Here is a 25,637-nt window from a genome sequence, read left to right on the forward strand (position 1 = left end):
AGCACGACTCAGAGAGATGTGGAAAGACTACCGACCAGCCATCTGCTTCTCCTTACTCCTTCTCTTTTTCTCCAGTCTCCGTAGACGCTTCTCCTCCCGCCGTCGAGCCTCCTCCTCCTCCTGGTGCTGCCTGCACTTGTGGAAGTTCTCCACCACCACGCCCACAAACATGTTCAGGACAAAGAAGGCCACGATGAGCAGGAACGAGATGAAGTACAGCAGCATCCAAGGGTTGTGGTTCATGACGGGCTGGTGGGGATCAGGAAGGACAGGTGGAGGCATCAGCCCGAGGAGGCGTCAGACCCGGCTGCCTCGGGTGCTTCCCCACAGCCTGGGCTCCTGAAGACATGCTCTGCAGACTTGGTTAGCTACAGGGCCCCCGTGGGAGATCTACATGAGTGATGTGGCTTTGGTGTTAAACAGGAGGGAGCGGTGGGGACTGTGGCAAAGGAGAGGTGTAGGTATTCTATCAAAAGGGGCAGCTGCTTCCTTGTACCAGTAACTCCTGCCCTGAAGGAATTCAAGCCCCATGTTCCCAGATCCTTAGGCTAATCCTGAGCGGGCCCAATTCTGGATTTGCACGTGAATCCACTAGTGTTTAGATGTTTGCCGCTATTCAAAAAAATGTAAACATGCTGCAATCCAACAAAACATGCCAGGATTTGGCCTGCAGGCTACCTCCTTGATGGCAGTCTGTCAATCAGCCTCCCTCTTTCTGTCCAGGGCCCGCACCCCATCATGCCTAGAGTGGCCTGAACGCAAAGGTGAATCCTGCCTACCATGGCCCTACCTGCTGGTCCACACCCACGGCATCCAGCCCGTCGTACATGATGTCCACCCAGCCATCCTTCGAGGCCAGCACGAACAGGGACATCAGGGCCTTGGGGGAGGGGAGGAGGAGAAACCATCTGAAACCTAGGCTGTGTGGCCAAGCCACCCACCACCTGTCCCCAGAGCACCTCCTGGCAGCAGCTCAGGGGACCTGCGCCTTTCAGAGGTCAGGCTTGAGTCACACTGCGGGCCCCTCGAGAGCTCTCTGTCCCAGAGCTTTGTGGCTGGTGTGAAGCCAGAGGAGCCCTGGGAGATGATCAGGGCCTCTGACCTTGGCCAGGTAGAGGAAGGGACACCAGAGCCCTGGAAATCCAGGAAGCAAAACCAGGCCGGGTCTGGGAAGCAAACCAGCAAAAGTAAATGAGCAATTTCGTTTTCTACGTGGCTCTGTGTTTGCGAACGTGGACAAGAAGGGGTTGCCTCGACAGTATAAATGTGTCCTGCCCCAGGCTAAGCAGACGCATCCATCGTCTCGTTGTGCCCTTCCCACGAGCCTCCATGGAAATGCCAGGATGACCCACGCATCCGCCAACGAGGCGGGGGCCCTGGCAAGTCAGCCATCCCGTGCATCGTGACGCGTGGACTCGGGTCGTCTCCAGACGCCTGCGACCGCCACCCCCACCCCCACCTCGGAGCATGGAGCTCACCTGGCCGAGGTTGTCAAAGTTGTACTTGTGCCGGACCCACCGGTAACTGGCCTCAGCACAGTCGGATTTGTTGGTGATGTTCCTGGTGTCCTCACCTTGGCATACGAAGAACTTCCCTTTGAAGAGCTAGACACACACACACACACACACACACACACACACACCAGGAGACAGAGCTGAGTGAGCTGTGGCCACAGGAAACCCTGAACTCCCCAGCCCCACCCCTCCCACACAAGCCCTGGGGCCTGGGAGCTCCTGCACACCCTGACTGAGGACCTGGTGTGCGGGCGAGTCAGGGGAACACCGACAGGAAGCCCCCTATGAGCACCCCTTCCTCTGGGCTCCCGGGACCCGAGACCCTAGAGGAGAGAAGGTCAGTGGGGCAGGTGCTGGGGAAGGACAGAGGGAGGAAGGAACTGTCACTGGTTTTCTGCGAAGGGTGAAGCCAGTGGCTCTCCGGGTGGGGTCCCTGGACCAGCAGCATTGGCATCATCTGGGAACATGCTAGAAATGCAAACTCTTGGGCCCACCCCACCCCTGCTCTGGGGGAGGGGCCAAATGACGTGGTTTAATGGTGTGGCCGGCTAGGGATTATCGACTCCACTTTACAGATGAGGAAAACGGAGGCTCGGGGAAGTAAATTCACACTTAACTAAGGGCGAATAACCAGTAGGTGGCAGAAAGGGGCCTTGAATTCAGGTATTTCTGACTGGAAAGCTCCCCCTCCTTTCATAACACACCAGGCTATGACTGTGGGTGGGGAAGGGAATAGGGGGCCGGGAGGACCAGGAGGCCTCGGCAACCGGCTGAGGATGGACCTAAGTCTACTGGAAAAGCCCAGGACTGGGCTCCCAATGGCTCCCTCTGCTCATTCAAGCCATTTGGACGTGAGGAAGGGGAAGGGGCACTGGCTATGCCAAGAGGCTCCACACAGGTTTGGCAAGTGTACCCCAGCCTGGTCCCTGGGGCTGGAGAATTGTAGCAAACCAGGAACAGCCCTCTGCCCTGGGCAAAGAGGACACTCCAGGAAGCCAACAGACAGGAATGGGAGGGGCAGTAGCCACCCAGGAGCTCCCCTGCCGCCCAGACAGCGGGCCGGCTGCCCTGAAGCGGAGACAGCTTCAGCCAGGGGGTTCTGGAAGGCTGCGGTGGAGGGGCTCCCCGGCTCCCGGGGGGGGCGCCTGCTGAGTCCTGCAGGCAGCTCCTGATCTTTTTTCCCTCCCAAACCAGTTTCCTCCCTGGGCCAGAGGCCCAGTTTCCCCAGCAGCCCCCACTTCCTGCCTCATCTGGGGTCTGCACCCTCCTGCCCGCCAGCTTGCCGCTAACCTGGCCCAGCTGTCTGGGCCCTGGATCCCCAGCTCTGGCCTGCAGCCCGCTCAGCTCGAGCAGGGAGGGAGGGGAAGGGATCCCGGAGCAGATGGGGCCGGGGCCGCTGCTGTCCGCCAGCGCGCGGTGTGGGAGGGGGGCAGGAAGAACAGTCTGCAGCCGCCACGGGTCAGCAGCCTCTCTGAGGCCCTTGTCCCCTTTGGGAACCTCTTCTAGGCTCCGAGTTTTCTGCAAAACGCCCAGGAGGTAAAGGGGACTGAGGCCTAGGGCCTCAAGGGAAGTGTCCCTGCCTATTCCTTTCTGGAATCAAGACAGCAGCTGCAGCTGGAGCCTCAGCATCCAAGGCCCAAGAGGAAAGCCACAAGTCGGGTTTTCACTCCCCCCCGGCCCCCAGGCCCCCACAAACCTGCACCCCCAGGATGCCAAAAATGATGAAGAAGGCACAACAGATGACCACGATGTTGCCGATGGGTTTCAGGGAGGACATCAGCGTTTCCACTACCAGCTTCAGACCCTGGGCCCGGCTGATGACCCTGGGGAGGGACAGAGGGGAAAAAGAGGGCTTCTCTCAGCTCAGAAGCCCCCTGGTCCCTTGCCCTGCTGCCCTCACCACCCATCTGGGCTCACTGGTTCCCATCCTGGACTCTGGCTTTTTGGGCTCCCCGTGCAGGGTACTCCCGCCCCAATCTCTCCAAATCTCACCCCTACCTTCCCCACCACCCCCCTCCACTCCCAGATGTCAAAGTATGACCTGGTGGGCTGGGGTGGGAAATCAGCTTGAGAGAGGTGGGACCCAGGGATGCAGTGTGTTGTGGGGATAGGAAGGCTGACCTATAGGGGGCATAGAGGGTGCAGGCAAGGAGGGGTGGTGGTGGGAGGTGGGTAGGCACTAGTCAGTTGGGATCGTCCTCATCCATGGAAAGTCCTGACATGGGAGTCAGGGGTGGGGTGGAGGGTGATTGTGGGACAGCAGATTCCCCACTAGCGGGGTTAGCTGGCGGGTGGTCCCGGAGAGGTGTGTGAGGGTAGGGAGAGGAGTCTGTCACCTCCCCAGGGAGGATGGTCACCCCCCACTCCTAACAGTGACACCCAAGGGAGAGCTTCAGCTAAAGGCTAGGAGGGCCCTGCCTTCCGCCTCTTATATTGGGGCCTGCCCGAGGCCGGGGCATGGCAGCCTCGAGCAGACTGTCCTGTGGGGACGGTGACGGTGGCGGCATGCTCAAGGAGGGAAACCCCTGGGGCCACGGTTCAAGCCAAGTGATGCCTGGGTTCCCTGTGGGGGTCGCGGTCAGGAAGCAGGGGCTCATGGGGATCTTGCTCCACTGCGGGCTTGTTGGAGCCGTCCCTAAGGAGGGCGCTTGGCCGGGGACGCACCTGAGTGGGCGCAGGGTTCGCAGCAGCCGTAGGACCCTCAACATGCCCAGGATCTTGGTGCCGCTGTCGGAGACCATGGACACCAGGATGTCGATGATGGAGATGAGCACCAGCAGCCCGTCGAGAACGTTCCAACTGCTACGCAGGTACGCCTGCTCCCCGAAGCACCAGCCCAGCGCTACCACCTGGGGACGCCCGCGGCATCACTGTTGCCGCCGCCTCCCTGAAGTCCCCAGCCCTGTCCTCCTATTGGGATCAATCTCTCCAACCCCCTTCACCCCAGAAACCAGAGAGCCCAAAGTAACACCGACCCCCTATTACCTTCACGGTCATCTCTGCCAGAAAGACTGCGGTAAAGATGTAATTGGAAAGGGTCAGGAAGATGCGTTCCTGTAAGAGACAGCAGGCACGTGTCACCCACTAGGACCCCCCTTCGTAAGCCAGGGCTGCCCTGCAGACAGACAGAAGCCAGGAAACACCTCCGACATTTGACTCAGGAAAGTGAACCCCACCTTCCCCAACAAGGCAGGCGACCTCCTCTCCCCAGACCTCTCTGTCTCTCTCTCACACACACATAGCCAGTGCCAGGTCCCCTGACTCACTTGCAGCTCTGTGGACAGTCTGAACAGTGCTGCCTCCTGCCCCCCAAATGGCCTGGAGAGAGAAACGTTCCCCCAACCAGTACTGTCATCTGAGTCCTGTATCTCGGAAACCCTCAGAACTGGAGCAGGGTTTACCTTGATCTCTGACCCCCCTCCTCCTACTCTCCTCCCTTCTCCCCGCACTTGCTTTCCTGCTGTGTGGCCCAGAAATGGAGCCACAGGGCCAGCAAGGAGCTTGACTACAGCCTGGGCCTCCGTTGGCACCGTATTTATGGAGGCATGGGTGGGGGCAGGGCAGGAAAGAAGGTGACCCGGTCCCCTGAAGTCTGCAGGCGGAGTCCATCCCTCGGTGGCCAGGAGAGGGGTGGAGAGGACTGGAGAGGCAGCAGGCAGAGTGTGAGTGTCAAAGAGAGAAAGGGGGAAGGGAAAGAGAGAGGCGGGTGCGTGGCAGAGCGAGAGATAGAGGGGCCGAGGGGGAGATGGAGGGGTGAGATATGGTGACAGAGGCAGAGGGCCCTGCAGCAAGGCCTGGGGCAGGTGGCAGACACAGGGGCTGTATGACCAGCCACCCTTGCTCCAACCCACAAAAGCTCCAGTGGTAGGGGTCCCTTCCCCCACCTATTTCCAGGCTGGCCCTCCATTCAAAAAGGTTCCTCCGTCCCCACCCTGACCCAGCTGGAGCCTACCCTCTGGAGACTAGAAGCCCAGGAACCCAGAAATCTGAGGGGCTGTGTGGGGGCGCAGTGAGGAGGGGTGGGGGCCACTCTGGGCAAGTGGGGCAAGACGCCGTAAGGGGCAAACACTGTCTGGGGTAGGGGCCTATGATGCCTGGCTGGGGAAACACAGCGCCCAGAACCAGCTGCGCCTGAAAACCTACTTGTTTGTGACCTGGCAAGACCAAGAGGAGCAAAGCGCATCCCCCTCTCCTCAACTCTCCATGGCCTGTGGGGTAGGCCAGGCAGGACATCTCCCCCCATCAGCACAGAGGTCAAAGGTGAAACCCAGACCCTCTGCAAGGGAGCAGGGGAAGCAAGACCACTCAGCCCCAGTGGGGTCTCTCTCGCTGTTTGCATCACTCCAACACTCGCTGACCCACACCTGGGCCCCCCCAGGTCTCTGGATCCTGAGCACGTGCTGTCTACAAATAGCCAGGAGGCAATGGGGCTCACTTTTCACCCAGGTAAGGAGAAGGGCGCACCCCCCCGCCCCAAGCTGGGCTGCTACAGAACAGAAGGGAAACAGAGGCAGAGGCAGGAGATGGACACGGGAGGCAGCCCAGGGTGCCAGGTGCCAGGGAGGACTACAGGAGACTCCTGGCTCCCTCCCTCCACGTCTGTCTGGGCCTCCTGGCCCACCCTGCTGGCTCTCTGAGTGCTAACCCAGGAGGGGACCAGCACCAAGTAGGCACTCCACAGCCCCCAGCTTTAGTCTTTGGTGACTCACAGCACTGTGGGGGTCGATCTTGGGACGCTCCATGGCAATGGTGATGCAGTTGAGGAAGATGATGACAAGGACCACATGGTCGAACATTTTGTGGGTGATGATTCGGTGACATAGGAGGCGGAACCTGCTGGAAGACAGGCAAATGCTAGTCAGGAGGTGAGCAAGATGGTGGCAAGAGGCCTCACCTCGCAGCCCTTCCCCCTCTTGGGACCTCCCAGCCTGGGGCCCCTCTCTCACTAGCCCCTAGGTCAGAGGACACTTCTGGCATCCCCGAGACGGGGTTAGGGGCTCACCCCCCAGGAGGAGAGGTCAGGGACCCCCTGCTCACCTTGACTGAGGAGGGAAGATGTATGCTGACCAGGAGTCTCGCTCACGGCAGCAGGCAGGCAGCCGGGCTCGGATCCAGACTCTTATCCGCTCCCCTCTGCTCTGTAGAAGGATCACGGGACTTGTGTGCACGGCCGGGCCCCCAAGCTCCCCAAGCCTGCCCTGCTCGTTAGCAGTACTGAGGCGCTCACTGGCTGTCCAGCATCTGCCATCCTTCTCTTCCTTTACTCCTAAGACCCCCATCTCCCTCTCAGCCCCCTCTCGTCCCCTGAGCATCGCTCACTTCGGTAATCTCACCCCTCTTCCCCCGCACCCCTCTCCCAGGCTCTCTGCTCTTATCCTCTCTGTCCCCAGCCCGGCCCCACCTGCCTGGCTTCCTTTTTTCCTTCCCCATGGGGCTTGGAAGCCGTATCAATTATCAAACATTGTCCCCATCACCGCTGTCTGTTCAAAGACACACCTGGGACCAGGAGACACTGGCCCCTTCTCCTCATGGGCTAACCCTGAGGTCCTAGGTCCCTGTGCCCCATCCCTGGAGTCAGAGATGGTGGTGAGGGGCCCAAGGAGGGGTGAATGGGTAAGAGTGTGTGTGAAGTCAAGCCTGGTGATGAGGTCAAGATGGGAGAGGGGGATGGGGAGGGCATGGGTTTGGAGAGATGAGTGATGGGTATTTCTGAGTCACAGGGGGAGGGCCATGAAAGATTCATACACATCTGCCCGAAACCATCCATATCCACCAGCCCCGCAGATGACGAGGATCTGGGGCTCGGCGGGGCGGGCATCGGGAGGGAAGGGGCTGCTTGGTGCTCAGCTTCAGGGCTGGCCCCCCTTGAGATCCCTGGGGCATGAGGGGGTATGACGGCAACTCCCTGAATGCCACAGAACCGGGACAGGCTTGTCTAGCTCCCCTCGCTCAAGGTCGGGGTGAGACGTCACTGCGCCCACGGGAGCCTCACCAGGTTGCCCTCGTCATCGCCATCATCCCCGTCCAGTGGGGGGTCGTCGGGCCGCAGGGCCCGGGCCAGGCGCCCCGAGGCCGACTTGCCATTGCAGTCCTGGTGCTCAGAGGCCGAGCTGCGGCCGCTGGCTGTGCGATGCAGCGCGGGCACCCGCAGCGTGTCCGGCAGGTCAAAGGAGTTCTTGGCCTCCCGCTCCAGGGACCCCCCATGGCGCCGGTCACTGCCCGCCGGGCTGGTCCTCTCCTCTTCAGAGCTCTCCTCTTCGTCCTGGCTCTCTCGGCCCTCTCCCGACAACAGGGACCTCCGCTCCCCACTCGGGCTCCTCCGCTTCAGGCTGGGGGCGCGGCCCAAGCTGTTCCGGCTGGAGCGCCTGCTGGTCCAGCTGCTGGCTGCACTCCAGGGGCTGTGTGGAGAGCTGCGGGCACTCGGCTGGTGGGGGGGAGTCAAGAAGAGGGTGGTCGCCACCAAGACCTCCCAGCCCTGCACCCCCTCCCGTGCACGCTGTCTCCTGTGAGCCTCCCTGGCATCACACCAGGTATCAAAGTGTAAGGAGGAGCCCTGGGTTCATATTACTTACTCCAACTAGCTGTGTGACCTTTGGCAAGTTACTAAACCTCTCTGTGCCTCCGTTCCTCGTCTGTACGTGAGATATGACACTGAGACCTATTCCTCATTTAGCTGACTGGCAGTATAAAAAGACGACAGGAGCCCTGACGTCCGCTCCTGGATGAAAGGGCTGGCTGTTATCTGCTCACAGGACGCAGGGCATCCCACAAATCAGTTTGGCCATCTGAGACTAAGATTGCATCTCTAAAATGGGGATAATGAAGATACCTCCCTCATCGGCTTGCAATGAGGATTCAATGCATTTAGAATGTTTATGAGCGGTGTCTTAGAACAGTTCCTGGTCCAGGGCGCCTGGCTGGCTCAGTCGTTAAGCATCTGCCTTTGGCTCAGGTCATGACCCCAGGATCTTGGGATCAAGCCCTGCATCGGTCTCCCTGCTTAGCAGGAAGCCTGCTTTTCCCTCTCCCACTCCCCCTGCTTGTATTTCCTCTCTCGCTGTCTTTCTCTGTCAAATAAATAAATTAAATCTTAAAAAAAGAACAGTGCCTGGTCCAGAGTCAGTGGGGTTTGCTATTCTTACGATGGGGTATTAAGAAGATAAGGACCAAAACAGAACTCAGAGGCTGAGTCTCACACAAGGTCACTGAGTTAAGGGACCGAAGAGTAGGATTAGAACATGGCTCTTCTGCCCCCGAGACCAGAGCTCTACACCTGTCTGCTTTACCAGCCCTACTGACCTCCCTGGGGGTTGTCCAGTCTGGGGCTCAGAGGCCATGCCCTCGGGCCCATCTGCTTCCCTCCTCTGTTCCCTCCTGACGTCTGTGCATCTCCCACTGCCCAGCATCCACAGGCACCCCGTACCGGTGACTTCATCTCGTGGGCTGCCCCGGGCTCAGCAGACCCGCTGCTGCTGGTGCGGCGGGAGGCGGGGCCCGGCACCTCTGCCAGGCCGGTGCTCGAACTCTTGGGGAGTGACATGGGTGTGGCAGCCGTGTGGATGATAAGAGGGGGCAGCAGGTTCCTCCGCAGCTCTGGGGGATCCCCCAGGGACACCACTGCTGGGGGAGAAGAGGGTGAGACCTGAGACAACCCGAGGCCGGCCCAGGGCCAGGGACGGCTCCCCCAGGAGAAATACTCACAGGCCAAGCGCTTCTTCCTGTCCCCATTGCCATCCAGGCTGGGTGAGAAGAAATCAGGCTCCGACTCGGACTTGGTGGCGTCTCCCTAGGGTGGGGGAGCAGTGAGCCGTTAGGGCCCCGGCCAGGCACAACTTAGTGGGAGGGATTCAGGTCTCCCTATCTCCACACGCACACACCACATACAGGCTACGGGAACCAGCAACCACGGCACGAGACATGCACTGGCACAGGCCAGACCACGAAGGTATGGGGCCCAGAGCTCCCCAGGGCCCCCGACCCCCCTGCCTCCCACCAGCCACACCTCAGAGAAGGCCACGGCTCATCCCAGAGCCCGCGACACAACCAGCCTGGCTGGGACTGGCTCCAGGAAGGGCTGAGGGGAGAAGGGAGAGTGAGCCGGCAGGTGGGTGCAGAGGCCAGAGGGAGCTGGGGACCTAAGTGAAATGGTCACTAGAGCCTAAATTCCAATTTGAGCCTCTGCTTTCCTTCCATGGCTGCCCTACCCTGGGCCTCAGACCTGAGGACCCCAGAAGGCGATTGAAAGACCCCAGACAGAGCAGCTCAGCCCAAGGAGGCCACTGCAGGCCCTCTTCTTCGTCCCCTTGTCTTCCCCAAGACCCCGCCCCTTCCCCTGGCCCCATTTGTACCTCCGTCCCTGTCTCTGGGGCAGTTTTTCCTTCTTAGCAGGTCAGTAGGTTCCCTCGTAATTACGCACTTCTCCTTAAGAAGTTATTAAGAAATACTTGATTGCTACTTTTGATAAGGACATAAATATTGCGTAATTGGCATCTCAGGGGATCATTTTCATTAACTCAGTTTACATCCCTAACAAGGCCTTTAATTATCGAGCGGGATCTCTGGGGGGCTGCTCGGGATACACAGCACTGTGGGGTCCCGCAGGGATCCTGGCTCCAGCCCGCAGTTCCCGCGCCTGTGCAGGAAACGGCGGAGGAAAGGCTCGGCATGGGCGCCAGAACGTGTCCGGGAACACCTGCCGGGCCTTCCAGGCGGTCAGGGGGCCAGATACTAGGAAGTGGATTTTAAATTCTGGTACCTTCCGGCAAGAAGCACCTCCACCCTCACATCCTCCAAAGACTTGTCCTGAGCTGAGGCAGCTTGTGGGGGTTTCCAATAGGGACTCAGGTCAAGGGGGAGGAGAGAGAGATGGGGGAACATGGTCTGTGGCCACGGATCCCAAGTCCACAGAGGCCCAAGGACGTGGACTCCTTGGGGACCTCAGCGTAGGCACACACACGCGGTGTCCCCCACACGTGCACACAGACGATTCTAAGTCCCTTCCTTCTCCCGCCCCTCCACCGGTCCAGTAGGGGGCCGGAACGGTGCCCTTTGCAGGTTGATGGGGGCAGAGGCAAAGAGACTCCTCCTCTCAATGTCCTCTCAGGGAGGGGTGCGGGGGGAAGGGACTTAAAATCGAAGCAAACCTCACGACACCAATGACCACCACAGCTACCACAGTTGCACAGCAGCTGAGCGTGAACACGACCACAGAGACGCGGAGGCAGAGTGGAGGGGGCACAGGGCATGGGGAAGGGGGGCATGCCGACTCGTGATCGCGTACCTACCCCCTGGGAGTCGACAGGCAGCTGAATACAGCTTAACTGTCCACTCGCATCTTCCCGTTTGCTGATTTCCTACAGGGAGACGGGGAGGCAGGGGACGGGCGCTGGTCACAGGCGCTCAGGCTTTCAGACATCAGCAGTGTCGAAAGAGGATGAAGAAAAGGGTGGTGCAAACCAGGCGGGGGGTGGGAGGGGAACGAGACACCAGGGGTAGGGGAGGAGGAGAAAGAGGACAGAACGGCCTTCCAGAATTCAACCACAGACCCTCGGGCCAGAATGAATTTGAAGGGTGAGGGCAGAGGCCAGGAGGATGGGGAAAAGGGCAGGGAAGGAGACTGAGCCCCCCGATAATCGTAATAACGACAGCTACCGCTCACTGAGGGCGTGTCAGCCCTCCCGAAACTACCTTATTAATGCCACCAGCTAGCCTCTCGCAAAGTGGGAAGGGAGTACCACCAATGTCCCCTTAGGGGAAACACCTGAGGTTTGGAGAAGCTAAGACAACTGCCCCAAGGCACGCAGAGAGTAAGGGGTACGTCCCGGCCTCGCACCTGAGTCTCCAGCTCGCCTTTTACTGGCCCCCCACTGGCAGGGGGCTTGGGGAATGGGCAGACAGGCTGGGAAGAAGGAGGGGATGGAGGCAGAGGCCGGGAGGAGGCTGAAAGCTGGAGCTGGAACGGGCCTCCCCACTCCCACACGCCCAGCCTGTGTCCCTCCAAATCAGACCGGGTCCAGCGGCTCCCACTGGGTTGGGATGTGACAAGTAACACTGGGATGACAGCGATGATGTTGTTTAATATCAATTAATGGCCTCACACAGGGCCTGCCGCCTGTTCATTTAATTAAGTGTGTGGATGATGAATATACAGGCATTCAGGGCACTGCCCCCCACAAGTCGGGCATCATCAGCGGAGCCAGCCCAGCCCCCTGGGGCTCCTCCCTCTTACCTATTAGCCAGGTGGCAAGGCCAACCGGGGGCTATCCTTGAGCCCTCCTGCTAGCGATGCCCCACAAAACGGGGGCAGCCACTTCCTCCACCGAGGTGGGTTGCCTCATTTGTAAAAAAGCCGACCATCACCATAGCAAAAAAGCAGCCTCTCCTGCCAGATTGTGGGGCTGCCTCAAAGGGACACGTTCAACCCCCTGAAACTCATACACGAGAGGGCAGGTGTTTCTGGAGGCATCCAGGTCACTGGCATTGAGTGACTGGGCCTTCCCTTCCCCGTCCAGGTGCTGGCCTGCCTCATGCAGGACAGCGGGCAGGTGGGCCAGCCCCTCCTGTGGGTACCCCAGGGCCATGCCACTGCTTCCCCCAACCCCCATCCCCCAGAGAAGGGTGGATCTAGACCTCCTTTCTCCATCCCACTCCAGACCTGAAGCACCAAGCCCTGAGTGGGACCCTCCCCTACAGACATCTGTGCTTGGCTGGTTGAGGAAGCTGTGGCCTCAGGCCCGACCCTGCCCCCCTCAGGCTGGGGCAGCCACAGGCTCCCAGCAGGGCCAGAATGACCTGCCTACGTCCCCAGCAGCACTCACTGCTGCCTAGCAACCAGGCAGGCCCCTGGCTCCTCAGCACTCCATTGAAGAAGGTGTTTGCTGAAAGGGGTGGTGGTGGGGAGGGGGCTGTCTGCTCCGGGCACCTCCAGGCCAGCAGAGAGGAGGGAAGTAGGTGTTTTCCATGTCCCTCTATGGAGTTCCTCAGGAATTTTCCTGAGGACACTTAGCCATCAGGAACGATGTGTTGGAAGGGGCTGCAGGACCCCTGTCCCCTCTCGGCTCCTCTTGCCACAGGCTGAGGGCTATGGCTGAGAGCAGGTGGCATCCACAGAGATCCTGGTTCTTAGGGGAGCACGGTGGCACCCCTTAACTTTCCAGGTTCCAGGGAACCCCCAAGTGCATGCCTTGGGCCTCCCCACAAAGAGGTCCAGCCATCCCCACAAGCAGGCTGCGCCTCCCCCCAGCTGTCCTCACCGCCACCCTGCGGGAGGAAATGCCATCCTGGATCACTACAGAACCCGCGCGGCTGGCAGCAGGAGAGGGCCGGCATGGGCCAGATGCACCTGCATCCCCCCAGCCCAGCCGGCCTACGGGGAGCGGCCCGCTCTCGCCAGGCTGGGAAAGAGTCGGAAAATAGATTTTTGTTTTTCCACCGTGTGCCGAGTATTTATAGACCAGGCCGCAGCGGGAGTTTCCATCCGGGTCACCCGGAGAGAACTGGACCAAGAGCTTTTCTACGCCCAACCTGGAGCGTTTCTAGGTTGGGTCAACCTGCCTGGGAAAGATGCCCGGAGGCTGGGCTGGGCCAGCCCGCAGCTCGGGGGAGAGGGGCAGAGCCGAGGGAGAGGAACGGCACGCCGCCCTTTGGGCAGAAGCTGAGCCCGGGCACAGCAAGGGCAGGATCAATGCAAATCAATATTAATTGATGACACCGCCTATGACGAAGGTGACGGAGCCTGGGCTGGAAATAGGTCGCTCATCTCTGCCATGCCTGCAGCTAATTGGGCTCATTTCTCACCTTGGGCAGCTTAGCCCTGCCCGGGCCCCTGGTGGCATCTTCATCAGCTCAGCTGGAGCTCAGATGACTCGCACGCACGCTTCCCCCCAGCCCTCGGCTCAGGTGGATCCCCTCTGGATGTCCCCGAGAGCATCCATGCTTGGGATCCAGCCGCACCCTCGGGCAACTTCTCCAGCTCCCCGGGGAAGGGTCTAGCCAACTGTGATGCTGGAGCCCAGCTGAAGTCAGCAGCTGACCTGGGCCCCGGGGGTCCCCCACAACCACCCTGTCTCCCTGGGGCCGAGGGGCTGCCCGAGACCTGGAGCCTTCCGCCCTAGCCCTCCACCCCCACCCCAACACCCAGCCCGATGGGCATTTTCTGCGAGACCTCCCAGGCTCCCGCAGCTGACGGCTGCGGGCAGGGGGTTACCTCCGCCTGGAAGCCCTCCACCAGAATGGCGACGAGCAGATTGAAGAGCACATAGTTGCCGAAGGTCATGAGGGCAATGAAATAAAGGGCAGCCCAGGACGATGTGGAGGCCATGCCGTTGTAGAGCACCTTGTTCCAGTCCTCCTGGGTCAGGATCTGCAGGCAGGGGCTGGGGCTCAGTGCCCTTGCCCAGGGGCACCGCCCCCGCCCCCCAACCCTGTCCAGCCCTGCCTGGTTATCCTGGCACCTGAAAGACGGTGACGATGGCCCAGAGCAGGGAGTCGAAATTCTTCCGGTCCGGCAGCGTGTCCCCGTCCCGCTCAGATGCAAACTTGCAGCCGAAGAGATGCATGCCCAGGATGCTGAAGACACAGGAGCCACGAGACGGGGGTCAGGGCAGCAGCGCCCCCTCCCCATCGCCCCTCAGTCCCTCCCTGCCGCCAGCACGGGCGCCGCACCTGCCCTCACCTGAAGATGAAGATGAAAAGCATGAGCAGCATGCAGAAGGTGGCCACGTTGTCCATGGTCTTCATGAGCACCACGAGCTGCCGCTGCAGTGCCGGCAGGAAGCGCACCAGCTTCAGCACCCGCATCAGGCGGAAGGTCCGCAGCACCGACAGGCCACCCCCCTGCTGGCCCACGATCTCCCACACGCTGCAAGGAGGGCAGGGAGCCTGAGCCCCTGCGTGCTCTCCCTTCCCCCTGCCCCTCCCTCAGAGAGGGCCTGGCAGCGTAGGAGGGCCCGGACAGGCCCCACAGCGTGAGCCCAGGGGGGCCCAGGTGGGCCCCCGGGCCTCCAGACAGGAGCCCCTGAGAGGGACAGAGGGGACAGCTCCAGCCCTCTCTACCCTCAGGCCTGAGGTCACACACCCAGGGCCACTGAGAGCCCTTTCCCAAGTTCCAGCCAAGGCCGGGGCGTCTGGTTACAGAATGTTTGCTTTGTTCTCTCCTAACGAAATCAAAAGCCAATTCCAGAAAGCAATAAGGCAGCTTTCTCAGGGTCTTAGAAACCCTACAGCAAGTGGCGGGGGTCTGAGATGGTTTCCAAGCACCTTGCGAGCAGGGACAGCTGGCCCAGCCTCACACCTCCTTCAACTCCTCTGCAAAGCCAACTCCCCAGTCCTCACTCACCCCGGGCCTGCATGGTGTCAAGGGCAAGAAGTGGAGAGAGGAGAGTGGAGACCAGACAGGGGTCTGGTCCAAGGAGACACGAGGCCAAGTTCAGCCTGAGCAAGGTAGGGCCGAGAGAGGCTGAAGGGGATCACCCTCCACTGGGGGAGTGGCAGGGCCTGTCGGTTGGTAGAGAGGCAGGGGGACTGACTCTAGACCCCCGGAAGCCATGCGGAGGAGCAGGGTGCGCGGCTTCTTGCCCCACGGGCATTTCTCTAGGCGCCGGCGGCGGAGGGCGGTCCTACCTGATAACGACAATGACGCCATCGAAGATGTTGTAGGGGTTCTTGATGTAGCCAAAGGGACCGTACACCAGCAGCTTCAGCAGCATCTCCAGGGCAAAGAGGCTGGTGAAGACGATGTTGCTGATTTCCAGAGCATTGGTCAGCTCCTCGGGCTGCAGGGCAGGGCGGGGGAATGAAGCGGACGGCGCTCATCCCCGAGCCCCTCATTCCTGTCCTCCCTAGCACCGGGCCACTGGGAGAGGAGCCATAGGAGTAGCAGGCTGGGGCTGGGTGGGTGAGCCGGGGGGGCCACGGTGGTGGGGGATACTCAGGCTCCAGGGGAGGACCCTCCCCCAAAGGGTCCATGATGAAATGCATTCACGGATGGCCGCCACACAAAATCCCAGGTCCGGGTCTCAGATCCCGGGACCACAGGGCTGAGCTGTGAGGCGTGCCCACCTCCCCTAGGACCCCCGAGACCCGTCTAGTCCCATGCTGCCATGCCAGCCTGGCAGGCCAGGACCAGCAGCACAGTGACGCCGGCCGATGTCAGAGGGTGATTGCCAAGGCCCCACACGCCTACACAAACACACAGCCACACGCAAAGTCACATGTGCTCTACGATTACTCTGTGGACTTGGCAGCCTTCTCCTGGACAACTGTTGGCTACGCTGCTTCCTTCCAGACACATGCATACACTGCACAGCCCCACATGGTCCACACACAAATACACGTGTGCTCACAAACACGTGAACATGCGGGCACACGCACACAGATGCACACATCATGTGTGTGCAAACATGCTGATGGGCAGAAGGGAGAGTCACAGGAAGGTTGTCTTAGAAAACGAGGCACCGGGAGCTGCTACCTGAGACTTGGACATCTCATTAGTTCCCAGACTGTACCCTGTCCACTCACTGTGTGACCCCCAGCAAGATTTTCCACCTCTCCGGCCAAATGTAAAACACTGGTGGTCATCCCTTCTATGCTTCTACCCACGGTCTGATCTTGGGACCAGAGACGCATCCTAGAGCGCTCATCAGAAACGACACATGTCTGCTATTCCAGCTCACCAGTTACCTCGCCCCCCTCCTTCTGTTAATATGAAGTGCCTACTGTATGCCTAGCAGTGCCTCAGATATTAAAGGAACTGCAAAAACACGCCCACTGTGCTTCCTGCCTCCCGGAGCCCAGAGTCTCGCTGGAAACAGGTTGTGCACAAAATAGCCGAATAACTACAAGTGGCCTGAGATTCTTAGATGCCAAAATAAATTATCCAGACTGTGAATCCAGGAGCCTAGGGGAGAGATGGTGAGGGAGGAACACGCTGGGAAAGCCGTGGTCAGGAGGCAGCGCTTGAAAGGGACTCTAAAGGGTATGTGGGGTGTCTCCAGGGAGAGGGGCGCAGGGCTGGTCTGAGGGCTGGAGATGAGAGAGGAGACCTGGTTGGCTCAGTGGAGCCCACTGTCTACCTTATGGGTTGTCTCGATCCCCCAAAAGCCCAAGTTTCAAATCAGCTTAAGAAGTTCGAATTAAAATAAATAAGCAGATGAAGCCCTTGGTCCATCGGCCATCTCTCCCTGCTGACCCAGCTGTCTCACCTGGCGGGCTGCCCAGGGAGGTCACCCAAGCATGGAGCCAGGCCAGGGAGCCACCAAATGTATCCTAATGGCCTGACTTTATGGGGCCAGCCTGGGTAGGGGAGACCTGGTAGGAAGGGCCTTCTGACTGACAGGTGAGGAGTGTTTGGGGGTCAGTAGCTACTCCGAAGGAGAGACGTTCTCAGCCTGTGCTTGGATTCTTTCCAGAGGCAGCCCTGGAGGGCAGAACCAGGGTCAGCAGGCAGGGCTGAGAGCCAGCTGTGGGGTCCAGTGTGGCAAGGAGCCCATGGGTCTGGCAGATCTCGAGCCAATCCTTGCTCCCCAGACTGCAAGTGGGGGCCGGAGAGGGCACTGTCCCCTGACCTAGTGTGTGGGGCGCAGAGAGATAGGACTTTGGGTCCCCCCAGCATAGCACAGCGTGGGTGATGGGGAAGGGTCACTGTCATGGCAGCAGGAGCTCAGGGCTCAGACCCCTCCTGATGAAGCAGATCTCCACTCTGGGCTGCCAAGTGCCATCTGCCAGGGGACCGTGGTCAGCGATCCTGCCTCTCCATCACTGTGCCACCTGCCCAGCTGTCCATCCTTGCATTAGATAAAGGTGATAAGCACAGACCACACAGGTGCGACGCCATTGAGGGGGGAGGGTTCCGAGGCTCACCCTGTGTCTTGCCTCGCGCCACCCACACGGTGGCCCGGGCACCCACGCTTTATAGATGACCAGAAAGGTCAAGAGCTGTTGAATGACTGGTTCAGAGTCACAGGGCAGAAACAACCAGGGCGTGGGCCCCAATCCCAGCTCATTTTGGCCCTGATAATACTGGGCAGTCCAGATTCAAACCCACCCCTGCTGACAGCAAGGGGCGTGTGAATCCCGGCCCACAGAGGGATGGAATTCATAAGGTACCCTCCGAAGTATATAAAATTACATTTCACGTGAACTTAGATGTATGAAGAAAGAACAAGTTGATGTGAAAACACAGCCGAGGTGCATGTACAATGGGTGAATTTTAAAGCACACAAATACCTCAGAAAAGGGGGCCAAAAAGAAAAATTAATAAAATGTTTTTTAAAAAGTAGCTGAAAGCACAGTAGCTTTTGGTATCTCGAATTGACTCTATCAGTGACTCTTAAAAGCACACCCAGCACTGGGCATGTACAGGGGATATTTCTGGCCTTTCCTGATATCATCCAAGGGGGTCACAATTGTCTGTGCCTGATGGCTCTTGGCCCACGGACACCTGCACACCGAGCAGGAACCTCGTCAGAAAGATTAGCACAGGGCTCCCCCAAGGCCTGCATCTTCGGTCCCAGTTAAGGGGGCGGCAGCAAAGGTTGGAGTCCCCGCCGCAACCCTCCAGGCAGCTTTGGGACTGGAACGGCAGGGGGAAAGGAGAACCAGGCGCTGTCCCTCAGCCTGCCCTCCATCTCCTGCGCACGCTCCCTGCGCACACCTCAGGGCCATGCCCATTTCCTCCCAGGGCTCCGGTATCCCCTCATAATCCATGGGAAAAGGCTCTCCTCCCCGAGACAGGTCTGCCCAAGATACTAAATTGGAGGCTGGGAATGTTCTGCAAAAGCAGGAGCAGGACTCAGAGACACAATCTTAGCAACACGGTTGCCCCAGGGACCAGAGCCATGATCACAACCACTGCAGCAGCAAAAGGGAGGGGAGGGAGCCAGCTTCTGCTAGTCCCCTCCCAGGGCTCTGCACTGGCCGATGCCTCCCTCCCAGGATTTCATTTCCTCCAGGCCTTGAAGACAGCCAGGTAAACTGAGGCTCCGAGAGGTATGGTGACCTGATGGAGCTGGCTTAGGAAGGTACAGAGCAAGGGATGCTGGCACGTTCCCCTGCATCTTCCCACAATACGCTCCCCTCCCCCCAGAACCTGTGCAACTGCACACAGGGCCATCAGCTGTGCGGCCCATCAGCCGCCCCCTCCCGAACTCTCCCCTGCTGCCAGCAAGTCCCTTCTCAGGTCTGGACCATATCCTCCCTTCTGTTCATGGACATCAAGGACCCATGGGGGCTTTAGGAAGATGAGGCCAGGCAGCCTCAGCTTCCTCCTACCCCCCACCCCAGGAGGACCCAAGCTCTTCTCTGGGAGGGTGCTAATTGTAAACCCCCCATCTCCCAACACTCCCTCTCCCCTCAGCCTGTCACCTTGGAGCAAATGTAGGCCCTGTAAACTGCTCCAGACTTCCCAGCATCAGGACTCCCCTGAAACCCATCACACCTCCAACAACCAACCTGTAATGGGCCCACTACGTGCAGCACACTGGCAAACACAGTGTGGGGTTAAACCAGAGTGTGGGTGGCCTGCCAACTCTGAGCCTCTCTACCTGTGTGACCTTGGGCAAGTCCCTTAACCTCTCTGATCCCCAGTTGCCTCTTCTGCTAAGCAGCACCTCATGGCCGGGCTGCTCTACAGGACACAGGAGTTAAAGACTGTGAAAACACCCAGCCCAGAGCCACTCTCAGCCAGCCCCATGGGCACTGACAGTGGAAGCAGGCCTCACACGTGGCAGGATGGGACACCTGCAAGGCTGCACCGAGCACCATGCTGGGGCAAACACCGGGAGAACCCCAGGAGCTCAAACCCAGCTGGGGCCAAGATCAGTGAGGAGAAGAACCCTGCGGAGGGCATCCCCGGCAGAGGGGAGCATGAGCAGAGGTGCAGAGCAAGGAATGCTCAGAGACCAAGGATCCCGTGGTTCTCCCAGGTCAGAGGGTGGGAAGGGTCCATGGGGGACACGGCTGTAAGGCCAGCAGAGCCCAAGCAGGATGGCCTTGACTCTGCTCCACCACCAGGGCTGCACTTGTCTCTGCCCACGACACTGCCACTGGGGCTTCTAGGGCGAGGGAAGGGACGTGCAGAGCGGTGTATTAAGAAGATTAATCTGGGGGCGCCTGGGTGGCTCAGTGGGTTGAGCCGCTGCCTTCGGCTCAGGTCATGATCTCAGGGTCCTGGGATCGAGTCCCACATCGGGCTCTCTGCTCAGCAGGGAGCCTGCTTCCCTCTCTCTCTCTCTCTCTCTCTCTGCCTGCCTCTCTGTCTACTTGTGATCTCTCTCTGTCAAATAAATAAATAAAATCTTTAAAAAAAAAAAAAAGAAGATTAATCTGGCTGCAGTGGTGGCAGCATGCTGATGGCTCAGAGACACGGAAAGATGGAGACCAATTAGGGGGGTACTGAAGCGGTCCAGGCAGGAGGCCTGGGAGCTGGCTCTGGTACTCAGGGAAGGCGAGTGGGGCGGACAAGCCGGGCGACCGCTGAGCAGAAGCCTGTACGGGTCACCCCAGCCCTGCCCAAGCACCCCCTGTACCCTCTTCTCCTCCGCTCCCACAGCTCCGCTGACCTGGAAATCTCTGCTCCCCAATGCTGACTCCCTGGCTCACTTCCCCTCGGCTTTTTTTTTTTCCCCCTTGGCTTTTTTTTTCCCCCCCTCGGCTTTTGACAGTCCTGCCTAATGCAGCCCCACACCCAGAAGGGGAGGTCCAGGCAGGGCCTCAATGAGGGGGCAGGGGTCACTGGGACCTTTTCCTTCTTCCTCCTCCTCCAGGGGAAATCAGGAAACCCCTGGGTGGTGGGTGCTTTCCAGGAAAGTCCATAGGCACCCCCGTACAGATCACGGTCTTGCTCTCAGGACACTCCAGCAGCTCTCCAGCATGGAACTCTGTCTCTCTGGGCAGATCTCCTTCCAGACCCTCGTGTCCCCTGGGCCCCAGTGTCCCCTAACTAGGGGTGGCTTCGGCACCCCCCCCCACAATCTCCTGCCAGCTCTTCAAAGCCGCCCCAAGTAAACACACAAGCAGAGTAGGCCCAGGGCACCCCCAGTGCTCACTCAGCCTGGAGACGGCCAGCCCAAAGCCCCCGAGACCTCAACCCCTGGAGCTGGGACCCTCACCCCTCCCCTCCCAGAGCCACGTCTGGGCAGAGCCCATGGTGAGCCACCACGAGGTGCGGTGAGGCTGCCCTCATGCCCCAGACCTCGGCGTGGGGGGGGCGTCAATCCCCCCCCCCCACCTCCACCCCTGCAGCGGCTGAGGAAATGCTGAGCATTGCTGTCACGAACCTGTGCCGACTGGATGGGGCAAGGCCAGCTGGGGGTCTCACGGCAGCGAGCCACCTTCCCTCACCACCCTCTGCTGTGGGGGCTTGGCCTCTCCCCAGCTGGAGCTGCTCCGGACCCTCCTCCTCTCCCTGCCCCCCCAACCCTGTCCCTATCCCCTCTCCCCGGGTCCTACTGCAGGGGGCCCCCCCGCCCTCCCCGCAAACACTTCCATGACCTGCAGCCTCCTCTCTCCTCCCCTCCTCCACCTGCACCTCCATCTCCCTCCACACACACCCCACTCCCCTGGGCCCCCGGCCTGTCCATCACTATCCCTCTTTCCCTCACTCCTCCAATCTCCTTTCCTGGCCTCAGAGCAGAGACCACCCCCAACTGGGAGTGCAGGCTCAGGCCCCCCCCCAGCCCCAGGGCCCAGCACCCCAGCTCTCTCCAGACTTTCTCCCAAGCCCCCCACCTACCAGTGCCCCTGATTTCCCCGACCCTGTGGGGGCGCCACCTCCTGCCCATCTAGGGTTCCTCTCCCGCTGCCTTTCCCCCCTGAGTTCAGTCAGATCCACTGTCTCCCCTTGCCCCAAAGCTCCCTGACCCCCACCCCTCAGCTGTCACTGGGGTGCAGACGACACGAAACAATGTCCCGCCGAGCCCTTGGCTCCTTACCGGGAGAGCCAGCCTGCCTGATAGCATTCCCTGGATGGCCCGCGTCCAAACAAACCCTCTCACCCCCTCTTCCAAACCTGACCCTTCCCTGACGGCCAGCTCCATCACCCTCCAGAATGCTGTCTTGGAACCTGGGCCTTATCTAGGATTCGTGTGGGCCCTCATCCCTCCAACAGCAGGTGCTGGGCCCACAGACCCCGCCAATGGAATTACTGCCCCCACTCCAGGTTCTTTCCACCAGCACCATACTTGGGGCCCTCACAGCCTCTGATCTGAAGGACAGAAATAGCCCCTGGGCCCCTCCCTCACCCCAGCCCGCACCCACTGGAATCTCAGGCTTCCTTCAACACGGCCGGACTCCCATCTCTCCTGCTCATACACCTCCAGTGGGGGTGGGGGAGGCAAGGACTGTCCTTCAGAGTGTCCCATGGCCTTCTGGGCCCTTCCAGGCCAGGCTGCCTGAATTCCCCTTTATCCTTCCACCGAGACGTCTCTGCCCCTTGCCCCAGCTGCCAGTCCTACCTATCTTTCAAGGGCCGCCCGCCCCCAAAAGCCACTTCCTTTGCAAAGCCCTTTCAAGCCCCCACCTGGGTGTGAGCCTCTCTTCTCTGTCCCCAGAAGCCTCCCTTAAGACATTTGGCATAATCGTCCATGAAGCAGAACTTTTCAGCTAGAACCAAAATTTCTCCGGTGCGTCTGGCTCCGTCCCCCGCCCCCTGCCATTCTGTTATTCTATTCTAGCGTGCTGTGCTCAGGGGGTGGTGTTTGCTGGACTGGGGGAGCCTAGAGCCAGAGGGTGCCGAGGGAATGGAGCGCCCCCTTAGCCAGCCAGCTCCGAAGCAGCTTGCATTTCGTCCCCTACATCTGGAGAGACTTTGGAAATCTGGGGTCAGGGAGGCTCTAGAAGAATCTTCCCCCAACATCCAGCTTGGCTGCAGCCTTGGTGCCGGAGCCAGGGCTCCTCTGTCTGGAGGCCAAGAACTCCTGGAAGGCCCAAGGTTTAGGCTTGGGGTGGGAGGTGTCCATAAACCCTTGTCCTCAATGGCCACATGTGAGATGTCCATGCCTCTGTGTGTTTTCTGGGGAGAGAGTCCCCAGTTTTCAGCAGGATCCCAAAGCAATCTGTGAGGGCCCTCAAAGGTAAGACTGGCCACATCTGGATTCTCCTCCAACCCCCACCCCACTCCACCCCCAGCTTCCCCTGCCTTGAACAGCTGACCTCACTCACTTAAAAATAGAAACCCTCCCTGGACATGTATCTAGAATGACAGGATGGGTCCAGAGTCTGCGCTATGAGCAGAATCGTCACCTGCCCCGTCCTCTGCTGGCCTGGGTGGCAGTCCACTTGAGACCCTCTCTCTCTCTCAGCCTAGGAGACCGCTGGGACATGCGCCCCTCCTCCACCTCTCTCCGTTGTCCCTCTTCTAGAAGATGAACTTAGCCTCTGCTCTCAGCACCCCAGAGCCAGGAAGGGGGTGATTAGGAAGGGGGTGATTAGGAAGCCCCTGTGTCCCCAGGGGACCCTCTCCCCATACCCACAATGTTCCTCCTGGAGCAGCCTGCCCTCAGAGCAGACCCAGGCAAAGACACCCTCTCTTCTGAGCTCCAGCAACCTGCTAATTATGGCCCAGGATACCCCACAGATGCCTCGTCTCAAACATCCTGCAGCCCCGATCTGCTCAAGGTCCAGGGCTTCCACCCTGAGCAGGAACCTGGTCTCGTTGTGGCCGCTTCCTTCCCCATCTCCAACTGGTGTGGAGTCCTGTAGACCCAGCCACCTGCCAGCTCTCCTGGCCCTCTTCCCTCTACATCCAGGGATAGAGATGTAGGCGCTGTCTGGACCACTGCAGTAGCCTTCTCCTTGGGCTCCCTGCCTCCTGTCTCCTCTCCTTGGCTCCAGACGACTTTCAATAGAACACAATAGAACACAAACTTGCTTGTATCACTGACCTGCTTAGAACCTCTTTTGGGAACCTATCACCCTCAGGAAAAAAATCCACATTCCTTTCTGTGCCTCTTAGGACCTGGCCCTGAATTTTTTTTTCAAATTGGTCTCTTTTTACTTGTCCATCCCAGCCCCCATCCAGCACCCCAATCATTCGGAAAGCCTTACAAATCTCTCAGTTTCGGTGTTCAGTGGGTGGCACCTCTGACCCTCCCCCACATTGTGCTCTCCACCCCACCCTTCACTGGCCACACCTCGCTCTTCCTTCAGACTCAACTCCCAGATCATATCCTGTGTGGGGATCTCCCGGAATCTCCCTCCCCGAGGCCAGATCCCGGACTATACCCACATCCCCCTTTGAGCGTCTGTGGCATCAAGTAAATGTGACCGTTCAGTTGTTGGTGACCTCTCTGAGAGGAAGGACGCAATGTCCTAGGCCTGGTATAGGCACACTTCTCCTCCCAACCCCATATTCAGTGACATCACGTTTCTATCTTGATGACAGCATTTACACCACAATAATTGGCAAGCGCGCTAAACGCCACAAATCAGGACGTGTTCCCCCAACTCCGATGTGCAGGAAATGTGTGTGGGATGGATGGATGGATGGAAGGAAGGTGAGAGAGAGGGATGGTTAAATCACAGTAAGTTCCTTGCTCCATGTTCTGCTTCCTCACGGATGGGGGCATGCACATGCTTGCCCTCCATTGGATCACACCTCCATCCTCAAGTTTGCTCCCTCTTCAGTGTCCTGTCCTTGTCCTCCTCACTAGTCCTTCTGGGAGAAACAGTCCTGCCAGTTCTCACGAACCAATGGGTTAAGAGGTGGGGGAAGCAGGAGGGCAGGGACAGCATGGACCTTCCTGGGGAAGGGCGGGGTATGACAAGATGGGAGCTTCCTCTGCTAGTGGAGAGGGGCAGGAGGGGTGTCACCAACCTCAGCAGGGAAACTGAGGGGTAAGGTAGGTGACAGGGAGAGGGAGAGGACAGGCCTGGGGAGGGCAGCAGCAATGGGCAGGAGAGAGACCTGGGCTCCTTGTTGGGGAAGGACACAATACTAGGACGACAGACCTCTCCCGACCGATCCCAGGATTAATGGACAGCATCTCCTCCTCGTTCTGGGTTCTGCAGGGACACCACCTTGCCTGTCAGCATGTGCTGCCACTCTCCCTCAGGTCTTCGCCCCAACAACTCTCGTCCTACCCTGGCTCCCCCTCCCCTGTCTGACAGGCTCCATCCGAGCCCGAGCCCGAGCCGGAGCCCATGTCTCCAGCCCTGCCCAGCATGTCCTCATCTGCATCTGGGTCTTGTTCTCAGTCTTCAGCTCCCTCTCTGCTTCTCTCTGTCTCTGTCACCCCTGTGTCTCTATACCTCCATCTGTCTCCATCTCCTCCCTGAGTGTCCGTCTCCCCCTCCCTCTCTCTGTCCCTCCGGTCCCTGCCGCTCGGTCCCCCCTTCTTTATGGCTGCCTCTTTCAAGGTCTTCGCTTTGCCCTCTGGGACCTGGTCTCCTGGTTTCCATCTCCCTCCGCGTCTCCGTCTCTCCTTCTGGGTCTCTGTCTCTCGGCACCCGTGTCTGCCCACCCCCCGGCCTGCCCCCCTCAGCCTGCTCAGATCCCGAGGCGCAGATGGCGGGACGTTCACGCCGCAGTGCCTGCGAGCACAGGGCCACGGCTGCTTCTGGGACTTCTGAGCACCCCTGGCCCCCGAGCCTGCCAGGCAGCAGTCAGTCATCTGTCCCCAGCCTGCTGGGGACTCCCACTCAGCTCTGCGGGGCCTGCAGCCACCAGGGACTGGGGCAAACTGGCTCACTTGTCACGGAGTGGGGACTCCCTGCTGCTGAGGGCTTGGTGGGGGGTGTCCCCTGCCTTCCTCAGGAGCTTGGGCAAGGGGAAGCCGCAGGCACCACTGACCGATCCCTTCTACTTCCTCCCCGAGGGGGTGTCCCTCTTGACATCTGACTGAAAGGCTTCTTGCTGCCGCTTCGGTGGCCCTCAGTCTCTGTGACTCAGCGTCTTCCCAGTGCAGCCAAAGCCTCCACCAGCAGCCTCGGCCAGGACAGGTTGCAAGGAGCAGCATCCTCCCCACCCCCAGGGGAGGGGCATCTGACCTCCACTGGAACTGGGTGGAGGAAGAGGAGGCTGAGGTTCAGGGTAACAGGAGGTTAGGCCTGCCACTGGCTGTGTCCCGGCGGCAGAGCAGGCTGCCCCCACCAGCCTGGCAGAGTGGAGCACCTCTCCCCAGGAGGCTG

At 59.8% G+C, this 25,637-nt stretch overlaps 1 protein-coding gene across 26 annotated transcripts in view; it reads right to left on the reverse strand.

Annotated features, from left to right (window-relative positions):
• The window catches only part of LOC111151233 (calcium voltage-gated channel subunit alpha1 G), a 61,292-nt gene that overhangs the window by 17,345 nt on the left and 18,310 nt on the right, over positions 1-25,637 (reverse strand). For 7 of the 26 annotated variants that reach the window (XM_022509056.1, XM_022509052.1, XM_022509045.1 and 4 more), the window contains exons 10-25: positions 15,135-15,286; positions 14,188-14,373; positions 13,967-14,081; positions 13,720-13,875; positions 10,799-10,867; positions 9,216-9,300; positions 8,938-9,131; positions 7,507-7,938; positions 6,552-6,652; positions 6,224-6,347; positions 4,500-4,568; positions 4,179-4,363; positions 3,211-3,337; positions 1,479-1,604; positions 791-880; positions 57-249 (exon numbers count right to left, since the gene is read on the reverse strand). In XM_022509056.1, coding sequence (XP_022364764.1) covers positions 57-249; positions 791-880; positions 1,479-1,604; positions 3,211-3,337; positions 4,179-4,363; positions 4,500-4,568; positions 6,224-6,347; positions 6,552-6,652; positions 7,507-7,938; positions 8,938-9,131; positions 9,216-9,300; positions 10,799-10,867; positions 13,720-13,875; positions 13,967-14,081; positions 14,188-14,373; positions 15,135-15,286 — 2,404 coding nt within the window. Of the gene's footprint in view, positions 1-35; positions 250-790; positions 881-1,478; positions 1,605-3,210; positions 3,338-4,178; positions 4,364-4,499; positions 4,569-6,223; positions 6,348-6,551; positions 6,653-7,506; positions 7,939-8,937; positions 9,132-9,215; positions 9,301-10,798; positions 10,868-13,719; positions 13,876-13,966; positions 14,082-14,187; positions 14,374-15,134; positions 15,287-25,637 lie in introns of all 26 variants that reach the window. The other 19 variants (XM_022509051.1, XM_022509044.1, XM_022509041.1 and 16 more) reach the window with 9 other exon arrangements.

Source organism: Enhydra lutris, unplaced genomic scaffold, assembly GCF_002288905.1.
Source record: "Enhydra lutris kenyoni isolate GAN:26980312 unplaced genomic scaffold, ASM228890v2 scaffoldscaffold26, whole genome shotgun sequence".
Classification (NCBI taxonomy): Eukaryota; Metazoa; Chordata; class Mammalia; order Carnivora; family Mustelidae; genus Enhydra; species Enhydra lutris.